Raw genomic sequence first — 25902 nt, 5'->3', positions numbered from 1 at the left:
ATTAATCAATACTACCCCTTCATTATTTTTTTTCTTTCAATCTTTATTGATCAAAAAAATAAATCACAGTACAAATCAAACAAATCAACAAGCTATTTACATGATTAAACAGAGCAGCACTTACATACATGTAGGTATATTTTTGTCAAGACAGATACATAAAACAAGTTAGATATCAAATCTCCACTTTTTAAAATGTACAGGTAATTTACCATTCTTCTTCGCCAAAACATATTCAATATCCTTAATACCTTTGATACGAGCTTTGAATTCCACAATATTTGGGGTTTTGTTATTAAATTCACAAAAGTGAACATAGTATTTGAAAGCAAGGAAAATGAATGTTAGAAAATTATCACATTGAATACCAAAAATCTTTACAAAGGGGGAAAGAATAATATTCGAATGTTGTTTTTGGTTTATTATCGATTAAAGATCGTCCCATACAATGTTAACCACCGGACAATCACAAAATATATGTACAATTGTTTCAGGGTCTCTTTTACAGAATGAACAGTTTGGGGGAATCTTATTTTCTCTTGATTTTAAATAAAAATGCATTTAGGGCGATTGTCTTATGAAACACCTTGAAATAAAATGATCTGAGGCGGCTATCAATAGTACTCTTAAAATTCAGCAAATGTATTTTCTCCCAGTCTACTTTGTCGTTAGGAGGGCACGACTCTTCCCAAAAGGAAATACAATTATCTGGGAGACATCGATCGAAAAATATCGAGTATGCATAACTGCTAACTTTCCTTTTCTCTAATAATTTATCTACAACTTCTGCATGGATATCTAAATCTGGATTATTATGCCAATCTAGCCATGGACCAGGAATATTTTGCAATAAAAAATTAGATTTTCTTCTATCTTTTGCTGAAATTTCAAAGTCGAGAACTAATTCCTCAAATAACTTGTAACCTGGATGGGGTGGATTAAAGAGATCACTTATAAAAACTATGCCCTTATTAAACCAATTTTCATAAAAGAAAAATTGTTTAGATTTGGATCTGACGTTTCTATTAAACCAAATACAATGTGAATAACCCAAGTACAAATAATCATAACCAAACTCTTTTCTGGAAGCTTTATCTCTAAACAAATATCAGGTCCGGATTGAGTCTGCAGGTATATAGGGAACAATTTAAATTATTCAAAATTTGTTCAGGTGCATGGGCCTTCCACAAAATGTCCCTCATTGCATTAAATTTGTCTAAAAAGGAAACTTCAATTAATTTCCATCCACTATTGTAATTATCATTTACCAAAAGTTTTACTACCACATCATTATTAAAGGACAAGTCCACCCTAACAAAAATTTTACTTTAATAAAAAGAAAAAATTCAACAAGCATAACACTAAAAATTTTATGAAAATCGGATGTGAAATAAGAAAGTTAGTGACATTTTGCTTTTTTCGGTATGCAAATGAGAAGACTGATGATGACGTGCACCCACTCAAGTTCTTTTGTATTTTATTATTGGAAATATGGATCTTTTCTCATTGTCAATTGTCATTGTTCCTCCCTGAACATACTGAATTGGCATTATTTAATACTGTATGGTTTAGTCAAGTTGGTCCATATTGTCAAATTGTAAAAAATGAAATATTGTATGTAATTCAAACAAAAAACAAAAGAAATAGTGAGTGAGGGACATCATCAACATTGTCATTTGCATGTCAGTGAGTTGTGCATGCACAGACACTGTTTTGTGAAAAATAAGCGAAATTTTAAAATGTCATAAATTTCTTATTTAACATCCCATTATGAAATTTTCAGCGTTATGCTAGTTTGATTTTTCTCTAGTTTAGTCTTCGGTTGACTTATATGTTAAAACGGCTGTTTTCGACTCACCGTTTTAACATATTTTGTACCAGCTACATATAGGTGGTCTGAATAAAAATGAATAAACGACTGTTTTCGACTCGCCGTACGGCCACCGTAGAAATGTGACCAAGGTATTAATTACCTTTGATCTAGATGTCCTCCTTAATCATCATGATCATGAATCATGCACAAACAGTACTGCACATATTGATTTTTGACCATAAATTATTTTGGAGATGATATCACAGGCCACACCCAATTAATATTTGGGGGGGGGGGTAATCCTTGTGATAATCCCCGTACCGTGTCCTCACCTACCCTCTATGCCTACCGCATATCAAGGCCTACCTCATTCACAAAAGTCGACTAAAGTTTTACCGGGGTTAACTAACACCTGGGTATAAAGTTAGTCCACTGCGCTATTCACAAACGGTGGACTAATTAGGCCATGGACTAACTTAACACCCGGGGTTAAATTTAACCCACGGTTGAGTTATTATACCCCGGTATAACTTTAGTCCACCTTTGGTAATCGCAAAAGTTAGCCCCTAAGTGCTAACTTTAGTCCATGCCATGGATTGAAATGATGCGTTTTATACCCGGTTTAGGGGTATATAACTTTTGTGACCTTTGTGAATTCGGGCCATTGAGTTAAATACGTAGGCCTACTAAACTTAACTCTTTGGCCTACCTTTATTTGGTAGGGCCGTTTCAGCGCGCGCTGATCGAGCCCCGCCATAGAGTTATACTCTAATATATGAGCCCCGCCCATAAACAAAGCAAAATATAGGGGAAAAATTGCGCGCCATGAATCGTGCAATATTCATTCATTCATCTGTTGTTCGTGTTTATGTTTATGGAACACGTGTGCAGCACGTCAGAGAGCTAGAGTCGAAGGCACGTCTCAGTTGCTGTTCCTATATTTTAGTAAGGTAAGTTTTCTGTGTAATTTTCATGTCACCTTGATATGATCGACCGGCCAGTCATTCTCGGACAGATATGCCAAGATCAGAGTATCTAACGTTAATAGGCCTACCGGTGTGCGATAGGCTACCTCAAATCATTGCCAATAATGTTCGTGCAGGCTCCACTTCACTGTACCGCTAGGCGCAAGCTGCTACACTGCTAGTAAGTTACACCTGTAACTGTTGTTAGACTTAACGTTAGACAGCTGGGCTGGCAGCCGTCTGTTTCGAGGAGTTTAAATTTTTTTGGCCATTCCGTGCTTTAAAAAACTGGACACTTATTTGAACCGGGATCTACCTTACCATGATATTAGTAAAGAAATCCTCGCTTCAACAATTTTCAAAAGATCTGATGCAAAACCTTTTGTTCCAGATGAGAAACTCTCCACACAGAGCAGTCGCTTCTGGTTCCTTGCTCCTCACACAATATTCTATTGAACGACTTTTACAGCGAGGGACGGTTTTTCAATCGACACCAAAATATAAATTAAAATGATTATTTAACAAGGTTTAGCAAGCCTTAATTTACTCGTGAAATAGGACACCAGTCTGCAGAAACGCACGGAGAAACTCTCCATAGACTTGTACACAGTGGACACCTATTTCCCCACGTAACTTCTCATTGACATCCAACCACCAATTAACAAGGTTTAACAAGCCTTAATTTAGTTGTGAAATAGGACACCAAAATACAAATGAAAATCATTATTTAACAAGGGTAAACAAGCTTTAATATAGTCGTGAAATAGGACACCAAAAACAAAATAAATCACTAGTTAACAAGGTTTAGCAAGCCTTAATTTACTCGTGAAATAGGACACCAGTCTGTAGAAACGCACGGAGAAACTCTCCATAGACTTGTACACAGTGGACACCTATTTCCCCACGTAACTTCTCATTGACATCCAACCACCAATTAACAAGGTTTAACAAGCCTTAATTTAGTCGTGAAATAGGACACCAAAATACAAATGAAAATCATTATTTAACAAGGATAAACAAGCTTTAATATAGTCGTGAAATAGGACACCAAAACAAAATAAATCACTAGTTAACAAGGTTTAGCAAGCCTTAATTTACTCGTGAAGTAGGACACCAGTCTGTAGAAACGCACGAAGAAACTCTCCATAGACTTGTACACAGTGGACACCTATTTTCCCACGTAACTTCTCATTGACATCCAACCACCAATTGACAAGGTTTAACAAGCCTTAATTTAGTCGTGAAATAGGACTCCAAAATACAAATGAAAATCATTATTTAACAAGGGTAAACAAGCTTTAATATAGTCGTGAAATAGGACACCAAAACAAAATAAATCACTAGTTAACAAGGTTAAGCAAGCCTTAATTTACTCGTGAAATAGGACACCAGTCTGTAGAAACGCACGGAGAAACTCTCCATAGACTTGTACACAGTGGACACCTATTTCCCCACGTAACTTCTCATTGACATCCAACCACCAATTGACAAGGTTTAACAAGCCTTAATTTAGTCGTGAAATAGGACTCCAAAATACAAATGAAAATCATTATTTAACAAGGGTAAACAAGCTTTAATATAGTCGTGAAATAGGACACCAAAAACAAAATAAATCACTAGTTAACCTGAGTTAACAAGGTTTAGCAAGCCTTACATACATGCGCACGAGCGACTAAATAAAGCTATATGATGACATCATATCATCGATCAGACGAGACATTGAGAGCTAGAGTACGAGTAGAGGGAGACATATCGCGGCGAACCGAAACTGAGCCTTTAATAAAGGAGGACATGTTTTTCATTTGGTAAGTGTCCGGGGGAATTAGGAAACTGGACACCTATTTCACGATAATGCCTTTTTTTTTTTATTAATTGCCTTCTCGGCATACTCGTGATAAAGGCTAGGCGGAGCCAGAGGCCCCGCTCAAGAAAAAATTGTAATCGATCATACCTCAATATCTATGTTGCTAAATTCATTTCAGGCTTCTCGTGATATAGGCCCCGCTGCTGTGTTGAATGGCATAGAATGCCCGTTCACGGGGCCTGCTTCACGAGTATACTATAGTATTAGTACTATAACCGTTATATACGGTAGGCCCCGCACTACTGCACTTCAGACACTCCAACATAGTAGAGTAGCGGGGCCTAAATCACGAGTATATATTAAGCTTGCATCCTAAGATAGTCGCGAAACAGGCCCTGTCCAATGGCTTGTTCCAGCATTCGCACATGTGTGGGGCTCGGATGACGGCTACATTATTAGTATACTCGTTATTGAGGCCCCCCACACTGTAATATCATGGAAAATAATGTGGTCGTGGGGGTTGTTTCCCCGCGGCCGGTGAGAATTATCATGGGCGGCACTGTAGGGTGCCAGGGGGGGCCTCCAAAATGAATTTCATTTTAAGAGATAAAATAAAATATTTTAAAGATAAAATGACCTCAGAATACCGCCCCAAAGGTCCACCATGCATTTAGACATAGACACGGGAGTGGGGTAGATTGGGGTCTCAATATCTTACTAAGAAATATGTGAAAACATACATTATGCACTTACCACAATTAAATGGATGAAGTTACCTTGAAGTTACCTTGATGGCCACATGATCTCACTGTCTTCACGACGAGGGTGTACAGATGAGTGTGGCAGGGTTAAGGAGGCTCTTAGAGCCCATTTAAAAACCCAATTTTGATAATTGTGTCTTAAATTGCAGGAGTGTTGGTGCCTCAATTGTGGACTGGGGGAGTTTATTCCATTGATCGACAACCCTTTGGCTAAAGAAGTGCTTCCTTATATCCAGTCTAGATCGTTGCTTAGCAAATTTAAGAGAGTGTCCTCTTGTTCTGGCACATTCTACTCTCTTGAAATAATTGTCCGGGTTTGATTTGTCTATTTGTGTAATAATACGGTATGTTTGAATGAGGTCTCCCCTTTCTCTCCTTCTTTCTAACGTAGTAAGGTTTAGTCTGGCGAGCCTGTCTTCATAGGGTAGATCATGGATATCTGGGATCATTTTTGTAGCTCTTGCTTGGACCTTCTCCAGTATTTTTTTGTCCTTTGCTAGGTAGGGGTTCCAGGTCTGCATTGCATAGTCCAAATGTGGTCATACCAGAGATTTGTACAGTTTCATGATCACTTGTCTGTTTTTATGTGTAAAGTTGCGCTTGATCATCCCTAGTACCATATTGCCTCTCTTGGCCGCTGCTGCATCCTGACATCGAGGCACAGACTGGAACCTCAAAAAATGAAAAGTTCTGTCGCGATACCTCTCCTACCCCAGTCTCGATCGGCCATTTTGTTATGAATTTTGAAAAAATTAGGAGAGGTAGGCTCCTGTTTTTATGTGTAAAGTTGCGTTTGATCATCCCTAGTACCATATTGCCTCTCTTGGCCGCTGCTGCATCCTGAAATCGAGGCAAATATATAAAAAGAACTAACAAAATATAGATTATTATTCCGTTTTGGCCTGAAATGCACCGAAACGGGGAAAAATAACCCTTAAAAGGGGGAAAAAAACAGTGACTTACTTAGACTGTCGTGCAACTTCACTTCCCTGTTTTATCCGAACTTGAAACATGGCCTTTGGCAAAGTTTGACAAAGTTTGAGTCCCCGGTACAGATCGAGCTAGAACTTTGGTCTCTGTATTTTGGTGAGTGGAGCCAATGGAGTTCAGCGGAACAACATAACAGAGACCGAAGCTTTTGGTCTAGCGGTAGGATATAGGGAGCTCCGGCCAGAGCCCAGGACTTGTCCGTGTAATATTAGGCAGAGGGTATTGGGGTAGAATGTGGTCACAATAGCACCCAATTGAAAGGGGAAAAATAAATTATGCACTTACAGGGTACCTATATGGATGAAGGTCTATCGTGACACAGAATCATGTCATCGAGGCAAAAACTGGACCCTCAAAACAAAAGGAAAAGTTCTGTCTCGTTCATTCTCCTTCAAAATTGAAAACGAAAGTGACCGATCGATACATAGAACGAATGCGACATAGAGTCTCTATTAGAGGTCGAACTTTTCCTTTTTTTGAGGGTCCAGTTTGTGCCTCGATGTCGAGATTCTGTGCACGATAGATCATCCATTATAATCGAGGTAGAATATAGGTGCATAATTTATTTTTTCCCCTTTTATTTGGAGTGCTATTACGAACCCTTTCTACACCATTTTGGAAAGTATCCATGTCTGCCTAATATTACACGGACGAGTGCTAGGCTCCTTGCAAACAGATCAGGATCAGCCAGGTTCTTTTTCGATCGCCGCCAGCTACAGCTGAGCATACGTACGCTCAGCTGTAGCTGTGTTGATGACTGCAATTGAAGAAGAACTGATCCTGATCTGTTTTGTCATCAAATTTGGTATTTTTCAGGAAAGGTGGTAAGCTGAATGTATTGAATATAAATTTATCTTATTTCTTCCCTTTTACCCTGTCAAAAAGCAAAATTTAGGAGTAATTAAGGGTGCAAAAGCGCATCCTTTCTCCATAGACGCTGCAGTTAAGCGGTGGATGTTTGCTCCACCATGATGAGCCCAATGGTCTATTGACAGAGGGGATGACATGGAGCCTGACGAAGTCTCAGCCAAGCATATCCCTGACAGAAATAGACCCATTTATCGGTCTACAAGAAGGATGACTCTCCACATGCCTTTTGCAACGTATTAACCTGCCCTCATGCCCAAGAAGTGTCTAGGTACTTCAGACCTGTCCTGGAAAATGGATGTGAAGTCTGGGACCCCTTCACCAAGGACAACTCCTGGAAGCTGGAGATGGTGCAATGACGATATGCTACAACAGCTACAGTGGTCCACCCTTGAAAAGAAGAGCCCAGTTCAAGGTGGTGATGGTTTATCGCTTAATGGTAAACTCGAGTGTTGATGTAGTAACGGTACTGTACTTCAACAAGGCCGCTACTTCTACCTCGCTTCGTGGTCATCGGATGAGGTTACAAGTCCCACATGGTCGCATTACTTCTTATCCCAAAACTTTTATTCTTGATGCCATTAGACTGGAATATTCTACCTACCATTACAGTTAACTGCACTTCAGTAGTCAGCTTCAAGGCATAGGTGCAGAAAGTCAACTCCGCTGACTATTTAACCTCACGTGGAATAGATTTTCCACAGCACTACATACTTCTGCACAATTCTACAAGCGGGACGATACACCAACCTGTTGGACTGTACTTTCACAGATGATGATGATGACAAGAATCAGTCACTAGGCAGGTCCCCGAAAAGTGGCTTCTTTCATCCAAGATGATATTCATGATTAGAGATGATTTGCATATTTAATGAGCTTGATGTGGACCAAAACACCTCTTTTTATTTGGTCATTGGCTGCTCTAAATATACTTTAAATTTCATGATTTTCATATTGTAAAGAATAAGAATCATTCTTTAAGGTCGTGTGTTTTAATTTATTCAAAGATTTTGTAATGTAGGTGAAACTTTTGATCTAAGATATGCTATAATATTATTATTTTACCTAACAAAAGTTGTTATGTTAACCCTTTATTTTTGTTTGAGCCCAAATAATTTTTAGATCATGATAAAGCTGAATATGTTTGCTTTAAAATGGTGTAGGTTTCAATATAAGAACTGGGTTGATTGGGTAAAGATCACAATATTCATTGGCCAAGTACATTAAGCAGCTTGAAAACAAGAATACTGTACTCTGATTGGTCAAAGAGACCACACACCAACTCAAATTCCAACAGTTTTCTTTATGGGGTAATCTCATCAATCACCCGTGCTTATTGTTTTGTAGCCTTATCCAGCCAATCAGAACTCTGGATTTCATGCCACTCCAAAAGTTGAAAAATCTTGTCTTGTAACTTGGTGGGAAAAGTGTTATCTTGATCCGAATAAAAGGTGCCGCAATCAAAGAGTTGTGAGAAAGTACAGAAATTCAGCTTTGTGGTGATACATGTAGATATCTTTCTGACTTAGAACAATTTGCACAAGAAAACAGGAAGAAAATTCACTTTCGTGGCACATTTCCAGGCCTGAAATTCACTTATTTATATTTATCCAAATATTTTATACAAAATAAATTACTAATATGAAAGAGAAACAGTTACTCTGTCCATTTGTGCAATGATATTTAATTTGACTTGAGGATAAAGTAGGTTAATTCCTAGAGACAGAAAGTCTCAAGATTCATGAGGATTCAGCCATGAGAGGATTTAGATGAATCTGGGATATTTGCTCATTAGCATAGGGACCTGCGGTCTGACTTGAATGGCCCATTTAGACTCCAATTTTGGAAGCCATATTGGATTTTTAGACACACTTGACCACTGACTCTCATTGTTTCTTGTTCCAATGTCCTACTTGACCCTTAAAACCATTGAAACAAAATTAAACACTAATTAAGATAAGTTTGTGCAATTTTAGGCTTTGTCAGCCATTTTGGATGCTATCTTGGATTGTGGATAATACTCAAGGAGGGTTTCTTAGGATTTTTTAATTAAGTTAATAATTCTAGACATATTCCTGGTCCTATCCTGTTAGCATAAATTTCAATGTTAAAACCAATATTCCTGGCCTAGAATATGAATTAAAACCTATTTCAGAAAGAAAATGTCAAAGAATTCCAAATTGAATCAAGTCAGAATTTTGATGATTTGTTGCAGTGCAGTATTTATCTATATGTGCAGTATTTATCTATATGTATACCAACAAAAAAATTAAGAGTTGATAAGAATAAAAATAATTTAATTGAGATTTGTATCTTTGCAGGAGAGCATATTTTGGTCTATCATCTGAGCAAACCACTACAACAGGAAAAATATTTACTGCAAGAATGTCAACAGACCAGAATGCATCACCATCCAAGAGTGTATTTCTCAAACAAGAGGTATAACTTATCAAATTTTATATTTTCTGGGGTTATGCACTATTTAGTCTATTAAGAAGGCCAATTAATTCACATCCATCGTTCTACCTGGGATACAAAATTTTTTATTCAAAACAAAATTATGCTTATTGAAATCGGATGTAACTAATGATGACTCAAACAAATAAGAATATTTCATTGACTTAAGAATGGGTAAGATACTATGAATGTATACACAATGGTACGCGTAGCTGAAATGAAAGTTCCCCAGAGCTGCCTACCCTTTGAAACTTTGGTGAGTTTTTGTTCAACTTGAGCTTATTCCTTTATTTCTTCATCAATTGCGTTCAAACTTGGCACAAATGATCCTTGGCTAATACTGTATGTGCCGGTGATGAAGATGGGAGTCAAAGGTCATCAAAGGATCAATAAGTCAAGTTTTGTTCGACTTGATGATATTTCTTTATTTCTTCATTAATTATGATCACACTTGGTACATATGATCCTTGGATAATACCACATGTGTATGGGTGAGGATATTGTGGTCAAAGGTCACCTAGGGGTCAAAGGCCAAGTCCATCCTTTTTGTCTCACCTGCATAGCAGAGTGAGACTATAGGCGCCGCTTTTCCGGCGGCGGCGTCAACATCAAATTCTTAACCTGAGGTTAAGTTTTTTAAATAACATCATAACTTAGAAAGTATATGGACCTAGTTCATGAAACTTGGCCATAAGGTTAATCAAGTATTACTGAACATCCTGTATGAGTTTCATGTCACATGACCAAGGTCAAAGGTCATTTAGGGTCAATGAACTTAGACCATGTTGGAGGAATCAACTTTGAAATCTTAACCTGAGGTTAAGTTTTTGAAATGTCATAACTTAGAAAATATATGGACCTAGTTCATGAAACTTGGACATAAGGTTAATCAATCATCACTGAACATCCTGCGTTAGTTTTATGTCACATGACCAATTTCAAAGGTCATTAAGGGTCAATGAACTCTGGCCGAATTGGGGGTATCTGTTGAATTCCCATCATAACTTTGACAGTTTATGGATCTGATTCATGAAACATGGACATAATAGTAATCAAGCATCACTGAACGTTTTGTGCAAGTTTCAGCTCTCATGATTAAGGTCATTTAGGGTCAATGAACTTTGGCCGAATTGGGGGTATCTGTTGAATTACCATCATAACTTTGAAAGTTTATGGATCTGATTCATGAATCTTGGACATTAGAGTAATCAAGTATCACTGAACATCCTGTGCGCATTTCAGGTCACATGACCAAGGTCAAAGGTCAATGAACTTTGGCCGAATTGGGTGTATCTGTTGAATTACCATCATAACTTTGAAAGTTTATGGATCTGATTCATGAATCTTGGACATAAGAGTAATCAAGTATCACTGAACTTCCTGTGCGAGTTTCAAGTCACATGATCAAGGTCAAAGGTCATGTAAGGTCAATGAACTTTGGTCATGTTGGGTTTTTTTGTTGAATAACCATCATATCTCTGTAAGTTTATTGGTCTCGTTCATAAAAAGTGGACATAAGAGTAACCATGTATCACTGAACATCTTGTGTGAGTTAGAGTAGTTTTCAAAGTCAGCACTGCTGCTATATTGAAACGCGTGATGCAGGTGAGACGGCCAGAGGCATTCCACTTGTTTCAAGTTTTTGTTCAATTTGCTCTCATTTTTTTGTCTCACCTGCATAGCAGAGTGAGACTATAGGTGCTGCTATTCAGACGGTGGCAGCGGCGTCAACACCAAATCTTAACCGAAAGTTAAGTTTATTAAATGACTGCATAATCGCAAATGGACCTCGTTCATAAAACTTGGCCATAAGGTTAATCAAGTATTACTGAACATCCTGCCTGAGTTTCAGTTCACATGACCAAGGTCAAAGGTCATTTAGGGTCAATGAACTTGGACCATGTTGGGGGAATCAACATCAAAATCTTAACCTATGGTTAATGGGGGCCTTAAGCCCCCATTCCACAGAGGGGAGACCTTTGAAGGACCTTTCAAAGACCCAAAATTGGCAAGGTCTTACAGCAGTCTCCAATATCACTGAAATTTGTCATCTCTGTGGAATGGCTCAGAAGGACCCCTCAAAGAACTCTGAAAGACTGATGGATATTAGACTTGTCCTAGGCTATAGAGATCTTTCAGTGGTCTTTCAGAGATCTTTTATGCAACAAGTGATCTTTCAGAATTCTTTCCATGGACTTTGCCTGGTCTTTCAATGATCTCTCATGAGTCTAACAGTAATCTCCGCAAAAATCTTGAGAGACTGCCGAAAGATCATGGAAAAACTAATAAGAACTTTGAAAGTTCATTGAAAGACCACTGAAAGACTGCCGAAAGATCATCAAAAGACAATTTTCCTGTAAGACAACTGAAAGACTGTTATGAACCATTTCAAAAAGTTTTGGTACTCACTAGGACCATGAAGACCATTGAAAGATCCATCAGGAATCGTGAAAGACCTCAGAGATCTTTGAAAGTTCGTTGAAAGACCCTTGAAAGTTCAAGCAAGTTTCATGGTCTTTAATACAGCAGTCTTGCAGAGGTCTTGCTCTCTGTTTTGAAATGTCATCATAACTTAGAAAAATATATGGACCTACTTTATGAAATTTGGACATGCGGTTAATCAACATCCTTAAAATACATCCAATAAACTTTGGCCAAGTTGGGGGTATCTGTTGAGTTACCATCATAACTTTGAATTTGTAAGGATCTAGTTGATAAAACTTGGACATAAGAGTAATCAAGTATCACTAAACATCTCATGCGAGTTTCGGGTCACATGACCAATGTCAGAGGTCATTTAAGGTTATTGCACTTTGGCCATTTTTATTAGATTGCTGTCATAACTTTCAAAGTTCATAGATATAGTTTATAAAATGTGGATATAGTGGATAAAGTATCACCGACAAGTCTTAGGTCGCATGATCAATGTCAAATGTCATTAATTGTCATTGAACATAGTATTGTATCATTATTGAAAATGGTGTTTTTTGTGAATAATTATGTTACAGTAGTTTTCAAAGTTAGCACTGCTACTATATTAATCGCGTGATGCAGGTGAGACTGCCAGAGGCACTCCACTTGTTTCTTTCAATCAGGGTTGGCGATTTTTTGATTTTTTTTTTTAATTAAAAAAATCAGATTTTTAAAATTTAAATCAGATTTTTTTTACTTTTTTGATTTTTTAAAAGTTCCTCCGAAAAAAGGGTAATTATCCCCCCCCTTATTCTTACAATGACATCATTATTGATGTTATACATTTCACCCCTAATATTGTTCTTAACCACATATTTTGTAATTAAAATCCAGTTAAAATGGACAATTAAAAATAAATTTGAGAAATCATGTATCGGAACTTAATTCTATCATACATAGGCCTATGAAGGAATATTCCATAGGGAATTCCCAGTGAGTAGAGAAAATTCCCCTCTGGGATTCTTCATTCAAATATTTAAAAAAATCCAAGAGGAAAAATCCCCAGGCACTCAGTGGAAATTGTCTCACATATGCACACAAAAGCTTGGTGGCAAAGAAGGCACCATGTCGGGCAGGAAAAATGATCCAATATGGATTCATTTCCAGAAATTGAACATAAGATGGGCTGCAGTGACTAAAAGGGTTTATAAGATAAAGCTTTTCTCAACAGTCAAATTATGACTGTACTACATTATGTTAATGTGATTTTTATAATTATGTTATTTAAAACATCAAATGTATGATAAATGTAACAATACCAAATAAGAGGCATGTTAAATATGTTGATTACATGCAGGTATCATTTTTTATTTTACATGACAGAAGTAGTCATGTGTAGGCGAAGGATAAAAACTGGAAAACTGCCAACAAACCTTTTCTCATTGACTTTTATATATTACATTTTTTTTTACAAACTGCTCTCTGAAAAGTCTTTGGATTATGTGAAAACTTTATGTTAAGAAAGAAATTGACTAATAATAACTGCAAAGAATGTAAAATTTCAGAAGAAAAACTCGACATACATGTAATTTACAAAAAATGAGTACCTATTGACAACATACATCTGTGGTTTTTAAGGAATTACCTGATTTTATTGATTTGATTTTAATTTGTTTTAAGTAGATATGAAGACTTTTGTTGATATAAAGTTAATTCAAGGTTTTTCAGTTGACTTGAAGAATTAAAACTGCATTGAACAAATACTTTGTCCATGATTTGTACATTTTTCAATGGAAGTGATTCAAATCAATGATTTAAAAAAAAAATCATGGTGATTTAAATCACGATTTAAATCAACGTGATTTAAATCCGCCAACCCTGCTTTCAATTAGTAATTTTTTTGTTGAAATATGAACTTTTCTGTTGGAAATTTAGTAACAAAAATTGTAATCATGTCTTACTGACTCCAAAACTGTACCATATTTAAAACATCAAGAGCTTGAATCAGACTGTGCAGTGTATTTGATTAACGAAAAATTGCGTCACTTGTTTGGAAAAAAAACGTTTAAAAATAATTTAAAACAATAAAAAACTTTTTTTTTTATAAAAAATGTTTTTTAGTACAATCCGGACATGTAAAATTAGCATTTTTTACTCTATATGGTTCAGTCAAGTTGGTCCTTATTGTCAAATCTTAAAGAAAGATGAAATATTGTATAATTCAAACAATAAAAAACAAAGTAATAGTGAGTGATGGACATCGACTGACTCACCTAGTTGTGCATATCGCTGTTTTGTGAAAAATAAGCTAAAGTTTAAAAAATGTCATAACTTTCTTTTTTACATCCGATTTTGATGAAATTTTCAGCGCTATGCTAGTTTGATTTTTCTCTGTTTATTCAAAGTCAGCATTTTCCTGTGATGGACTCGACCTTAGATAAATTTTATTTTCACACGGGAAAAAACCCAAACAGATACAAAGTGTGATTTACGTTGGGGCTGTGCCATTGATAAAATATACAAAGTAAAAGGCACTCAAACTTACATGAATGAATACATAAAACATGATAATCGTAATTATTACCAGGTGATAATACAAAAAGTTATTAAAGTTTATGAAAATAATAACGAATCGTAATCAAATGATAAGTTGGAAATATACAGAAATATCTTCAATATAAATGCATAATACAGAAAAAATAACATCATCATGGGGTGAATTATTACTCAGATACATAATTATAAATGGGTTAATTTGAATTATTGAGAAAAAAAACTCTAACAACACTGCACACTCTTACACACAAACAGATACACACCATACACCCTTCCAAACACCCGTCATCATTAAAGGACAAGTCCACCCCAACAAAAACTTGATTTGAATAAAAAGAGAAAAATTCAACAAGCATAACACTGAAAATTTCATCAAAATCGGATGTAAAATAAGAAAGTTCTGGCATTTTAAAGTTTCGCTTATTTTCAACAAAATAGTGATATGAACGAGCCAGTTACATCCAAATGAGAGAGTTGATGACATCACTCACTCACTATTTCTTTTTTATTTTATTATATGAAATATGAAATATTTTTATTTTCTCGTCATTGTCATGTGAAATGAAGTTTTATTCCTCCCTGAACACGTGGCATTCCATTGTTTAACATTTTGTGCTTCAGGCAATGAGGTCCTAATCATCAAATTCGTAAAAATTGAAATATTGTATAATTCAAACAATAAAAAACAAAACTAGGCGAGTTTGTGATACATGTATATGGCCACTGACCCTAGTAACCTGCCCTCTTCCTTTTAAATAACTTGTGAACCAGTTTATTGACACTCTGTCCATACCATACTGACATAATTTATCGATTAACAATTTGTGATTCACAGCGTCAAACGCTTTACGCAGATCTAGCATTACAGCACATACAATATTCCCGTTATCAAATTCATTAAACCAATCATTGGTGATTGAAAGCAGTGTTGTCATGGTTGAATGGAGGGGCCCTGATTGGGAAGCGTTCAATAGATGATTAGAATTACAATAATTGTACAATTGGTTAAAAACTATTCTCTCTAAGATCTTTGATAAGATCGGTAAAATAGAAATCGGTCTGAAATTATTAAGTTCATTAGAGCTTCCTTTGTGTAATGCAGTCACGATGGCATTTTTCCACTTTTCAGGAACTTCACCGAATATAAGAGACAAGTTTATTATGTGTGTTATGGGCTGAGTGATAAATTCGGCAACGAATTTGATCAATTTAGGTAACGAATCGCACCCCATAGCCTTATCATTTTGTAAATTCAAGATATGCCTATACACCTCACTTTCATTTACTAGTGTGAAATGAAACTGTATTTTGAGGCAAATAATCGAAAGAATACGTAAGATCGGAATTAACTGTGGGCTCTATAATTGAATTTGCTAACTGGGGTCCTATATTAACAAAATATTAACAAAAGGTTCGTTTAATTTTTCGGCAATCAGAATAGGATCATGAATATCAATATGTCCCGTATGACACATGAAAATGCAAAAGTTTCTACTTTTATTTTTGATGATGCAATCTTACAATATCAGTTTCTCTTTATTTGACCCACGGGTCACCAATTTATCCTATAAGGATCTACTTACTGCCCTTCATTTTTCAATAATTGTCCTATTAAAAGTTGTCCCGTACGACACACAAAAGTATACTGCATTTCATTGCTCGATTTGGATTCAGAAACTATAAACAGTAGGCCTATTTTAAGTAATTGATACGACATTAGGTGAACTAAATAGGTATTTTTTATCTCCATAGAACATGAAATACGTGTTTCTAACCATTTTAATTGACTTCATGTCATTCTTTTGTGAATCCCTTTAGCTTAACTGGTGATTTTCACTGGTCAGAGCTGGTTAATTTCTTTTTCATTGAGCATGAAAATAAAACTTTTATAATTGATTCACCTTAGCATGGAAGATGATTTCCTGTTGCATACTACTGTGAAATTGTTATAAGATGTAAGAAAAAAAATTTACATATCAATCATCTACTTGGACATACCTTGATCATTATTTTTTTTTATAAACTGTATTGAAACTCCTTACTTTTCTCCAGTTTTTAAAAAATCTGGAAAATAAGACAAACCATATGGTTTCATAAAATGCAGAAAAGTTAAAAAAATTGAAATTGCATATCTTTACAAAAAAATATTTTGTGGAATTACGAGTAATGTAAGAGTTGTGACATATTATCATCAGCCAAATTAAGTGATTGAATAAGTCAAAGAGACATAAAGTAAGAAAGCATCGCTTCAGTTTAGAGATGTCCATACAACACATTTTGAGTTTCCCGTACGACACATTGTTCTCGAAAATTATAATTTGCTTTATTTATTCATGAATGTTTATTGTGCTTTCTTTCTATGTGTTTCTTTTGGGGTAATTGAATATCAATTTTAGTTCAGTTTTTATGAAAATTATCTGTCCAACTCACAGACTTGAGGTTTCCAAAAAAGCCACCTTTTCTGCGTCCCGTACGACACATGATTTAGTGCTCCTTGCCAATAGCATGCAGACAATTTTTTTTTTGTACATGTACAAGTATTATTGAACCTTTCTCAGTGTACATTCTGAATGAAGCACAACATCCAGAAAGTCTGACAGGCCTTGGTTTAAACCCCTAATTGCTAATATCTCTGTTGGAATTCAGGCCTGTAAAATCAGGGTTTCTTTTTTTAATAGATCCCTTATATTTATTTGTTTATATTTTGTTCTGAAGTACCATTGCTATGGATAGATGTTAACAATTTCATTGAGTTAGAGTGCCATATGAAAAAAAGGGTGTATATTTTATTTCCCTTCACATTTTCTAAACAAAATATATATGTGATGCATAATTCGGCATACACTGTATTAACCTACTTACATGTAGTGTGATTACTTTTCACTAAAACGATGAAACTAGAGCAAAGCATAATGTATGTTAAAGAATCTGATACAGCTTAATGATACTGATCGCTACTTTATAGTGTTATCTATTTTTGTTTTCCGTTTGGCAAATTATTGTTGTCACGCTTATAATTGATATTGATTGCTACTTGGTTTTTAAAGCTATTTTGGTCTTCAGTTTGGGAAATTGTATTTGTCTCGCCTGAACGAACTTCGGCAGAGACCTCTTGATCACTTTTCTGTTAGTCTATTGGTCTGTTAACAGTCCATTTGTTTGTTACAAAAATGTTGGAGTTTTTGATAAACTTGCTCTTTATTTTTACATCAAGTATGTTCATACTTCTTTCATGTGATCCTTGGGTAATAACGTACATGTACATGTATGTGTCTTGAGGATCTAGGGATAAAAAGGTCAAGTTTTTGTTCAAATTGCTTTCTTCTTGAGATGTCATCGTGACTTTGCAATAAATCAAGTATCACTGATCGTCTAGCATGAGTTTGAGGTCACATGATTTAGGGTTAATAAACTTTGACAATGTGGGGTATGAACATTGAAATCATAAACAAGGTTAAGTTTTTGACATCTTTGAAATTATAGTGATCTATTTCATGAAACTTAGATATAAGGGCAGTCAAGTATCACCGATCACTTTGCACATATATTTCAGTTAGTATTTTATTATCAATGTATGGTGTTTTCAGAGCTACCAAGTCTCACGCATTATGCGTGAGACTCAAGCATTTTGGACTCTTGTTCATCCCCTCAAATCTCTGTCTCACGCAACTATCACAGCCTATCCCCATATACATTGTACACAATGTCTGTGATCTCACTCAGATTCACAGAAAATCTCATGCATACATGTACATGTAGCTGGTCTTTGAACTTGGCATCTCTGTGTTTTTGTGAATAATTATTCATCTTAGCCCTAGTTTCAATTGAAGTCACATGCCTAAATTGCTAAAGGGCCATATTGTCTGACTGATGTCACCAATGTTTTTGTTTCCAATTACAGACCATTCACAAAGAAAAATGGTTGTCATTAGAGAGAGTAACATACATGGATCCTAGAGGAAGAGAGAGAACCTGGGAAGTGGCTGAAAGAACAACTAAACCAAAAAAAGAAGGAGCCAGTGATTGTAAGTATGTGGTCACAATCTGGTATATTTTCAGTCTGTAAATAGTTATGTCCCAGGCCCCCCCCCCCACTTCGGGTCGGAGGGACCGCAAGCGTGTTCCCAAAATGTCTGGTAAAAGGGGAGTGTTTTTGTTTTTTCTCTCTCTCTCTTTGGACTCCTGAGAAATTTAAAAATCTTTCCTATGGTATAGAGGGTTCCCACAAGCAGTCATATTGGAAGACAAACAATAAAAACCTTTGCATCAGACTATGAAAAATTATTGTTTTTATGGTTTTGCTATTGTTTTGTCCTCCAAGATGAATCAGGGAACCTCTATTGTAATGACAGCTCACCTGAGATGGGGGGTACATTGAGCAGTGTCCCGGATGCGCGTTTCCGTTTTACACCCTGGCGAAGGCATTTTCCGGAAAAGTAGCCAAAAAGCGACTAGTGAAGAGTCTACGTCTACGTTTGTTTACATTATCAGCTGGGCGCGCGATCCAAAGTCCGCACCGAAGTTATCCCGCAGAACATGCCGTACTTGCAAATGGTTCAATACGAATGTTTGCCTTGATCATTTGCCTTGCCGATTTGCTTATGTCTGTCTTTCTCTCTATCTGTCTATATATCTATCTCTATCTATCTATGTAACTGCAGTATCTATCTATCTAATAATCTTCTCTGTACTCTCTCATTCTTTATCTAACATCTATCTATCTCAAATTCTCTATCTCTCTCTATCTATCAATCCATCTGTCTGTCTTTCTCTATTTCTCTCTACCTACCTATGTAACTTATCTGTTAATTTGTCGCTCTTCTCTCTCATTCTTGATCTACATGTATCTGACATCTATCTCTCAAATTCTCTATCTATCTCTCTATCCATCTATCTATCCATCTGTCTGTCTTTCTCTATTTCTCTCTATCTATATTTATCTATTTTTAACTAGAGTATCTATCTATCTGTTAATTTGTTAATAATCTTCTCTGTCTCTCTCATTCGTTAATTATCTATTTAATATCTCTCTCTCTCTATCTATCTATCCATCTGCCTGTCTTTCTCTTATTCTCTCTATCTATATATCTATTTTTTTAACTTATCTATCTGTTAATTTGTTAATATTCTTTGTCTCTCTCCCTCTTTATCTAACATCTATCTATCTCTCATCTATCTATCTATCTATCTATCCATTTGACTGTCTTTCTTTATTTCTCTCTATCTATATATCTATCTATGTATCTATCTATATCTGTTAATTTGTCTATCTTCTCCGTCTTTCTCATTCTTTATCTTTCTATCTATCTAATCTGTCTCTCAAATTCTCTATCTCTCTCCTTCTCGAGCATATCTGTCTGTCTTTTTCTCTTTGTCTGTCCATATTTCTATCTATAACATCTCTCTATCTATCTATCTATCCTTCTCTCTCTTTCTCTCTCTCCCCTCTCCCTCTATATATCGACCTCTGTCTCTCCCCTCTCTCTATTTATCTATCTACCCATCATCTCTCCCTCTTCCTCTCTCTTTCTATCTATCTATCCACCTCTCTCTCTCTCTCTCTATTTCTTTCTATCTATCTGTCTATCTTGTCTCTATCTATTTATCAGTCTTCTATATCTATCTTTCGGCAGCTTCTAAGTGTATCAATCCATCAAACTTCAATTTGTCTTTCCATTATAAGTATCTGTTTATTTTGATTTTGTCTGTCATTCTATTCATTTAGTTAATAATTTATTTTTAGAAAAAAAACTATCATAAACAACGCGACTGCAAAAGCATGTTCGGATTTCACTCCTGACTGCCGCTCTCTCTGTACATGAAGTGCCGAGGAACTCTGTGCTCTGATGAGTAACTGTGCATGCATGCGGTGGTGGACTCGCCTGTGTCGCACGCTGCATGCAACCAGCGACGTGTGTAGACTCTTCACTAGTCGCTTTTTGGCTACTTTTCCGGAAAATGCCTTCGCCAGGGTGTAAAACGGAAACGCGCGTCCCGGATAGGGGGTGCTTTCAAAGGGAGGGAACGAGCATAGGCATACTCTAAATAACACTGAGTGGGGGGGTTATGTCATAGGTTTGAATTCATAATCAAATCACAGAATGCTTGATGTGCTACAGGGATACTCTCCCCAATAATAAGATAATCTGAGATAAAAAAAAGATAGATAATCTCCAAGCTCGTTTCGCAGTACTTGAAAGTGCTCAGAAGTAGTGTCATGGATAATAGATTGACATTTCCCTTCTTTAAGGCCTGGTCACACGACCTGAGAGTTGTTGGAGCGGTCGTGGAGCGGAGAGAGAAAAATCATCACCGCTCGCTACCATTCACCATTTTCGATTGTTTTTTTTTTTTTTTGATATTTTCCCCAATTTTGTGAGCGAAATTCGACCCTCTCTCCCTACCGCTCCACGACCGCTCCAACAACGTTGAGCGGTGTGACCAGGCCTTAAAGCACAGAATTAATATTTGAAAGTTCTCTCAACCATTGTGCCAAAATATTAACGTTAACGGACAATAGAGAATAAATAAATTAATGTTTCTTCAATTTTACAGAAAGAACATAAACCTAAATCAATTTATTTATTTTTAAAAGAAATTAATTCACTCCCAAAATTCTATGAATGAGCCAAAACTGTAACCTTGATTTAGCATTTCTGCAGAATTTGTTAACTTCTAAACAGACATCGTGAGTGTAAAGGAATGTTTAGTTTTATTGTCCATTTTTGTCTCGCCCACCAGAGGTGAAGGCGAGACTTAGGGATCCAAATGTCTTCCGGCGTCCGTCCGTCGTCTGTCCGTCACAAACCTGTAATGACACATAACTCCACAACCATAAGTCCCTTTTCAACCAAACTTGGATGGTAGATGGACTTGGGGGACCTGCATGTTATGCTGCAGTCGGAGGTCACTTGGTAAGGTCAAAGGTCATATTCAGGTCAACGTTAAAGTTTACATGCAAGACTCTCTTATGACACCTAACTCCGCAACCGTAAGTCACTTTTCAACCAAACTTGGATGGTAGATGGACTTGGGGGACCTGCATGTTATGCTGCAGTCGGAGGTCACATGGTAAGGTCAAAGGTCATTTTCAGGTCAACAATAAAGTTAACGTGCAAGGCTCTTAAGACAAGTGTTATTCCATCCCAGTCATTTCACAATGAAGTTTCAATGTAATTCTCTTGCGTGCCCTCGCAAATCACAATATTTCTGGTTATTTTTCATAAGTGGGCGAGACACAAAATTGCTATTGCCTTGTTCTACAAATTCCTGAAATATTTGTATGGAACCATCAAACCGAGCCTTTCAGTTCTGATTCATTCAGAAGTGCAAAGTTAGACAAACTTCTGTTTGATTTGGCACTTTGACTACATCCAAGATATCTGTTGTTCTAGTAGTAGAAGTACTGCTGGTGTCGATTCATTTTGATCATCAGCTTTCAAGATGGTTAATTTTTTGTGTATCTTTGAAACTAATGTAGGAGCATTTTCCTCCTTTTGTATTTCAGTGGTTTTGATGATCATTTCTCTTCAATTCTCTCCCACATTTTCTTTAAAACATCAAAGATCTTGTGGCTCATCCAAATTAAGTGAACATTGAATTTGTCATCACTTGAAATGGCTGGTTTGTGTCTTGTAAATACCCTTCCTTTCCGTTTGAGAGTTGCTGAAAAACACTTGAAAACTCTTGCTGAATTGGCAGTCTTTGTGCTTGAAAATGTTCTTAGAGTTAAAGGTCAAGTCCAGTATTTATGAACAATATGCATGTCAGCATGACAGCTTTAAGCAGCATATTTCTGCACGTTTTGCATGGTTTTTGCTGCTCTGAAATGCTGTGGAAGTGTTTGGCATATCTTATCTTCCGATCACGAATTCAACAACCCACAAAAATGTTGGGACCCCTACCTGAGACTTGATACATGTATTACACCAACACCAACTCACACAGAAAATTTGAATTTTAAGTTCGGTGTTACATGTTTTTGTCTCACCTGCGAAGCAAAGTGAGACTATAGGCGCCGCTTTTCCGACGGCGGCGGCGGCGGCGTCAACATCAAATCTTAACCTGAGGTTAAGTTTTTTGAAATGATGTCATAACTTAGAAAGTATATGGACCTAGTTCATAAAACTTGGCCATAAGGTTAATCAAGTATTACTGAACATCCTATTAGAGTTTCATGTCACATGACCAAGGTCAAAGGTCATTTAGGGTCAATGAACTTAGACCATGTTGGAGGAATCAACATCGAAATCTTAACCTGAGGTTAAGTTTTTGAAATGTCATCATAACTTAGAAAATATATGGACCTAGTTCATGATACTTGGACATAAGGTTAATCAAGTATCACTGAACATCCTGCATGAGTTTCACGTCACATGACCAAGGTCAAAGGTCATTTAGGGTCAATGGACTTTGGCCGAATTGGGGATATCTGTTGAATTCCCATCATAACTTTGAAAGTTTATGGATCTGATTAATGAAACTTGGACATAATAGTAATCAAGCATCACTGAACATTTTGTGCAAGTTTCAGGTCTCATGATTAAGGTCAAAGGTCATTTAGGGTCAATGAACTTTGGCCGAATCGGGGGTATCTGTTGAATTACCATCATAACTTTGAAAGTTTATTGGTCTAGTTCATTAAACTTGGACATTAGAGTAATCAAGTATCACTGAACATCCTGTGCTCATTTCAGGTCACATGACCAAGGTCAAAGGTCAATGAACTTTGGCCGAATTGGGTGTATCTGTTGAATTACCATCATAACTTTGAATGTTTATGGATCTGATTCATGAAACTTGTACATAAGAGTAATCAAGTATCACTGAACATCCTGTGCGAGTTTCAGGTCACATGATCAAGGTCAAAGGTCATGTAAGGTCAATGAACTTTGGCCATGTTGGGGTTTTTTGTTGAATAACCATCATATCTCTTAAGTTTATTGGTCTAGTTCATAAAAAGTGGTCTAGTTCATTAAACTTGGACATAAGAGTAACCATGTATCACTGAACATCTTGTGCGAGTTAGAGTAGTATTCATAGTCAGCACTGCTGCTATATTGAACCGCGTGATGCAGGTGAGACGGCCAGAGGCATTCCACTTGTTTTTATTTGAAGCCCACAAACAGGCGGCATACAGGATGAAACACCCTTTTAAATTAGCTTTTATTGTTAATATGAGTAAATCATTACAGCTTTGTACATTTTAATGAAAAATGATATTTACTCTTTCTGATTCTTTTAGTGATTTTACCCTTTGCATCCTGTACTTAAGATTTTACTGCAATTTCTCACCCATTTCACTTTCATCATTGAGACTTCTCACGTGAAGTTGAGATGATCAGCAGCCAGAAGCATGACGTCATGGGCTATCAATATCACGATCGGTATCGTACTTCAGAACTTAAAATCTCTCATTGGTCTTGAGGTAAAGATGTGCAACACATGTTTTTTGCATGTGTTCAAAATCATGCTGCCATAATAACTACCGAATAACTAATAACTACATATGGCCAAAACCCCAGGAAAACTCTTTGCAGATCAAAATACTTCCCCAGTTTTTGATGAGTGTTCATGAGAGTTGGCACCAACATTGTTCTTTGGGCAAGAGCATGCAATTTCCTCTTCTAAATGTGTTTGAAAATGTGTCGCCATGGTAACAGCATGTTATTGCAAAAACTCCTGGAAAAGTAGTTCCCAAGATTTTTTTAAACGTTACTTTTGTAAACTTGACGTGAACGTTCATCTTGGGTAAAGTCGAGATGTTTGATACTTTTGTTTGCCATGGTAACATCATAGGGCAAGGGTAACAGTCATTATTTATTGGTAATTCTAGTTTTTGTTTTGTTTTTACTGCAGGTGTTGCTATGATAGCCATACTCAATAGATTGCTCCACTATGATTGTATTGTACTCGTCAAACAATTTCGGCCACCTATTAAATGCTATACTATTGAATTTCCTGCTGGTAAGTATGCCAAATATATATCTGCTTTATAAGATTTTTTTTTTAGGGCAGGGGGTGGCTCAATCTCTGAAAACTAATTTATTGTCTCTTGGTCTGTTGATCCACTATTAAACTCCTTTTAATGATACAAGTATTTTTATGATAGTGGAGAGATTTTCCAACAGATATTTCTTGTGTTTTAGGGTCAAATGTGTTGATTTTTTTAAGGGATCCTCATCACTTGATGTAGAGTTAATAATAATAATAATAATAATATATGTGATTTGTAATGCGCCAAATCCACTCGGCAGAGAGCCCAAGGCGCAGTGAAAGAAGAAAGAAATAACGAAAGAGAAAAATTACAAATATAATAGTAATAGATTTAGGAACAATTAAGAGTAGGAAGCATTGAATAGATGAGTCTTAGGGCCATTTCAGGTACACGTGTACACACACAGTCAAGTCAGTGCATGTGCACTGAATTTCATGACCTTGTACACGGTAGCATCTGTATAAAACTTGCATGGGAGTTGTAAACAAGTGAACAAGCTCACAGCCCTCACAATAATTCTAAGTTCTCATACGCTGCACAAGTTTTAATCACTAACATTCCAATTTCATATCCACCCTGAAGCCACAGGACTCACCCACAAGTAACCACTAAGTATGCAATTCCCTAGTGAAACAGTCAAGAAGATCAGCTTAAATTTCCCGCTGGACACAAGTTTAGCCACACACTCGCATTCATGTTACAGCTCACATGAATGTGTTCTTCGGAGGTTCAAAGTTTGTTGACCTCGAGACATCTCGTAATTTTTCTGATGTCATTGTTTTGACCCCTCTCTCTAATCTTACATCCCACCCTTTACACCCCCTCCCCTTGACTTTTTTATCCACCATCTCTCATTCTTTCTTTCTTGTCTCCACAGTCCCTTAACTCCCCCTCTCTCCCTTCTCTATGCTGATCAGGTTGTTTTTCTCTCCCCCTCCCTTTCTTCATCTCTCTTCCCCCTCTCTGACTGTGTCTCTATATATTGTCTGTCTGTACCACCTCTCTCTCCCTCCTGATGAGCTCTCAACTTTATATATATATTTCTCTACATCTAAATATTGAATCTACTATTATTAGAGATTTGTAGGGATGGCATAGCTCCAGCCACAAATATTCCAAGCCATCATACATTTAGCTCAAATCATGTCTTTGTTTGAAATCATACTTATTTGAGATGTACATAGCGACTCCTCCGCCGTGTCTGTTTCGGTCTTTATGAAAACAAAATCATCTGTCTTAAGTTTAGAATCAGGTATGGATGAGTCACACATTGTTTCATT

The 25902-nt window shown here is 36.5% G+C and overlaps 1 protein-coding gene across 1 annotated transcript in view; it reads left to right on the top strand.

Moving 5' to 3' along the window:
- The first annotated feature begins 2569 nt into the window (after positions 1-2569).
- LOC121412157 (ADP-sugar pyrophosphatase-like) overlaps positions 2570-25902 on the top strand; it is a 35014-nt gene continuing 11681 nt past the window's right edge. Inside the window, exons 1-4 of the mRNA XM_041605062.1 lie at positions 2570-2763; positions 9522-9639; positions 18527-18650; positions 24484-24591. Of these exons, the coding sequence (XP_041460996.1) occupies positions 2639-2763; positions 9522-9639; positions 18527-18650; positions 24484-24591 (475 nt within the window). The 5' untranslated portion in view covers positions 2570-2638. The remainder of the gene's footprint in view (positions 2764-9521; positions 9640-18526; positions 18651-24483; positions 24592-25902) is intronic.

This window comes from Lytechinus variegatus, chromosome 3, assembly GCF_018143015.1.
Source record: "Lytechinus variegatus isolate NC3 chromosome 3, Lvar_3.0, whole genome shotgun sequence".
Taxonomy (NCBI): domain Eukaryota; kingdom Metazoa; phylum Echinodermata; class Echinoidea; order Temnopleuroida; family Toxopneustidae; genus Lytechinus; species Lytechinus variegatus.
Note: the sequence above shows the minus strand (reverse complement) of the source record. Positions and strands in the feature narration are given on the sequence as shown.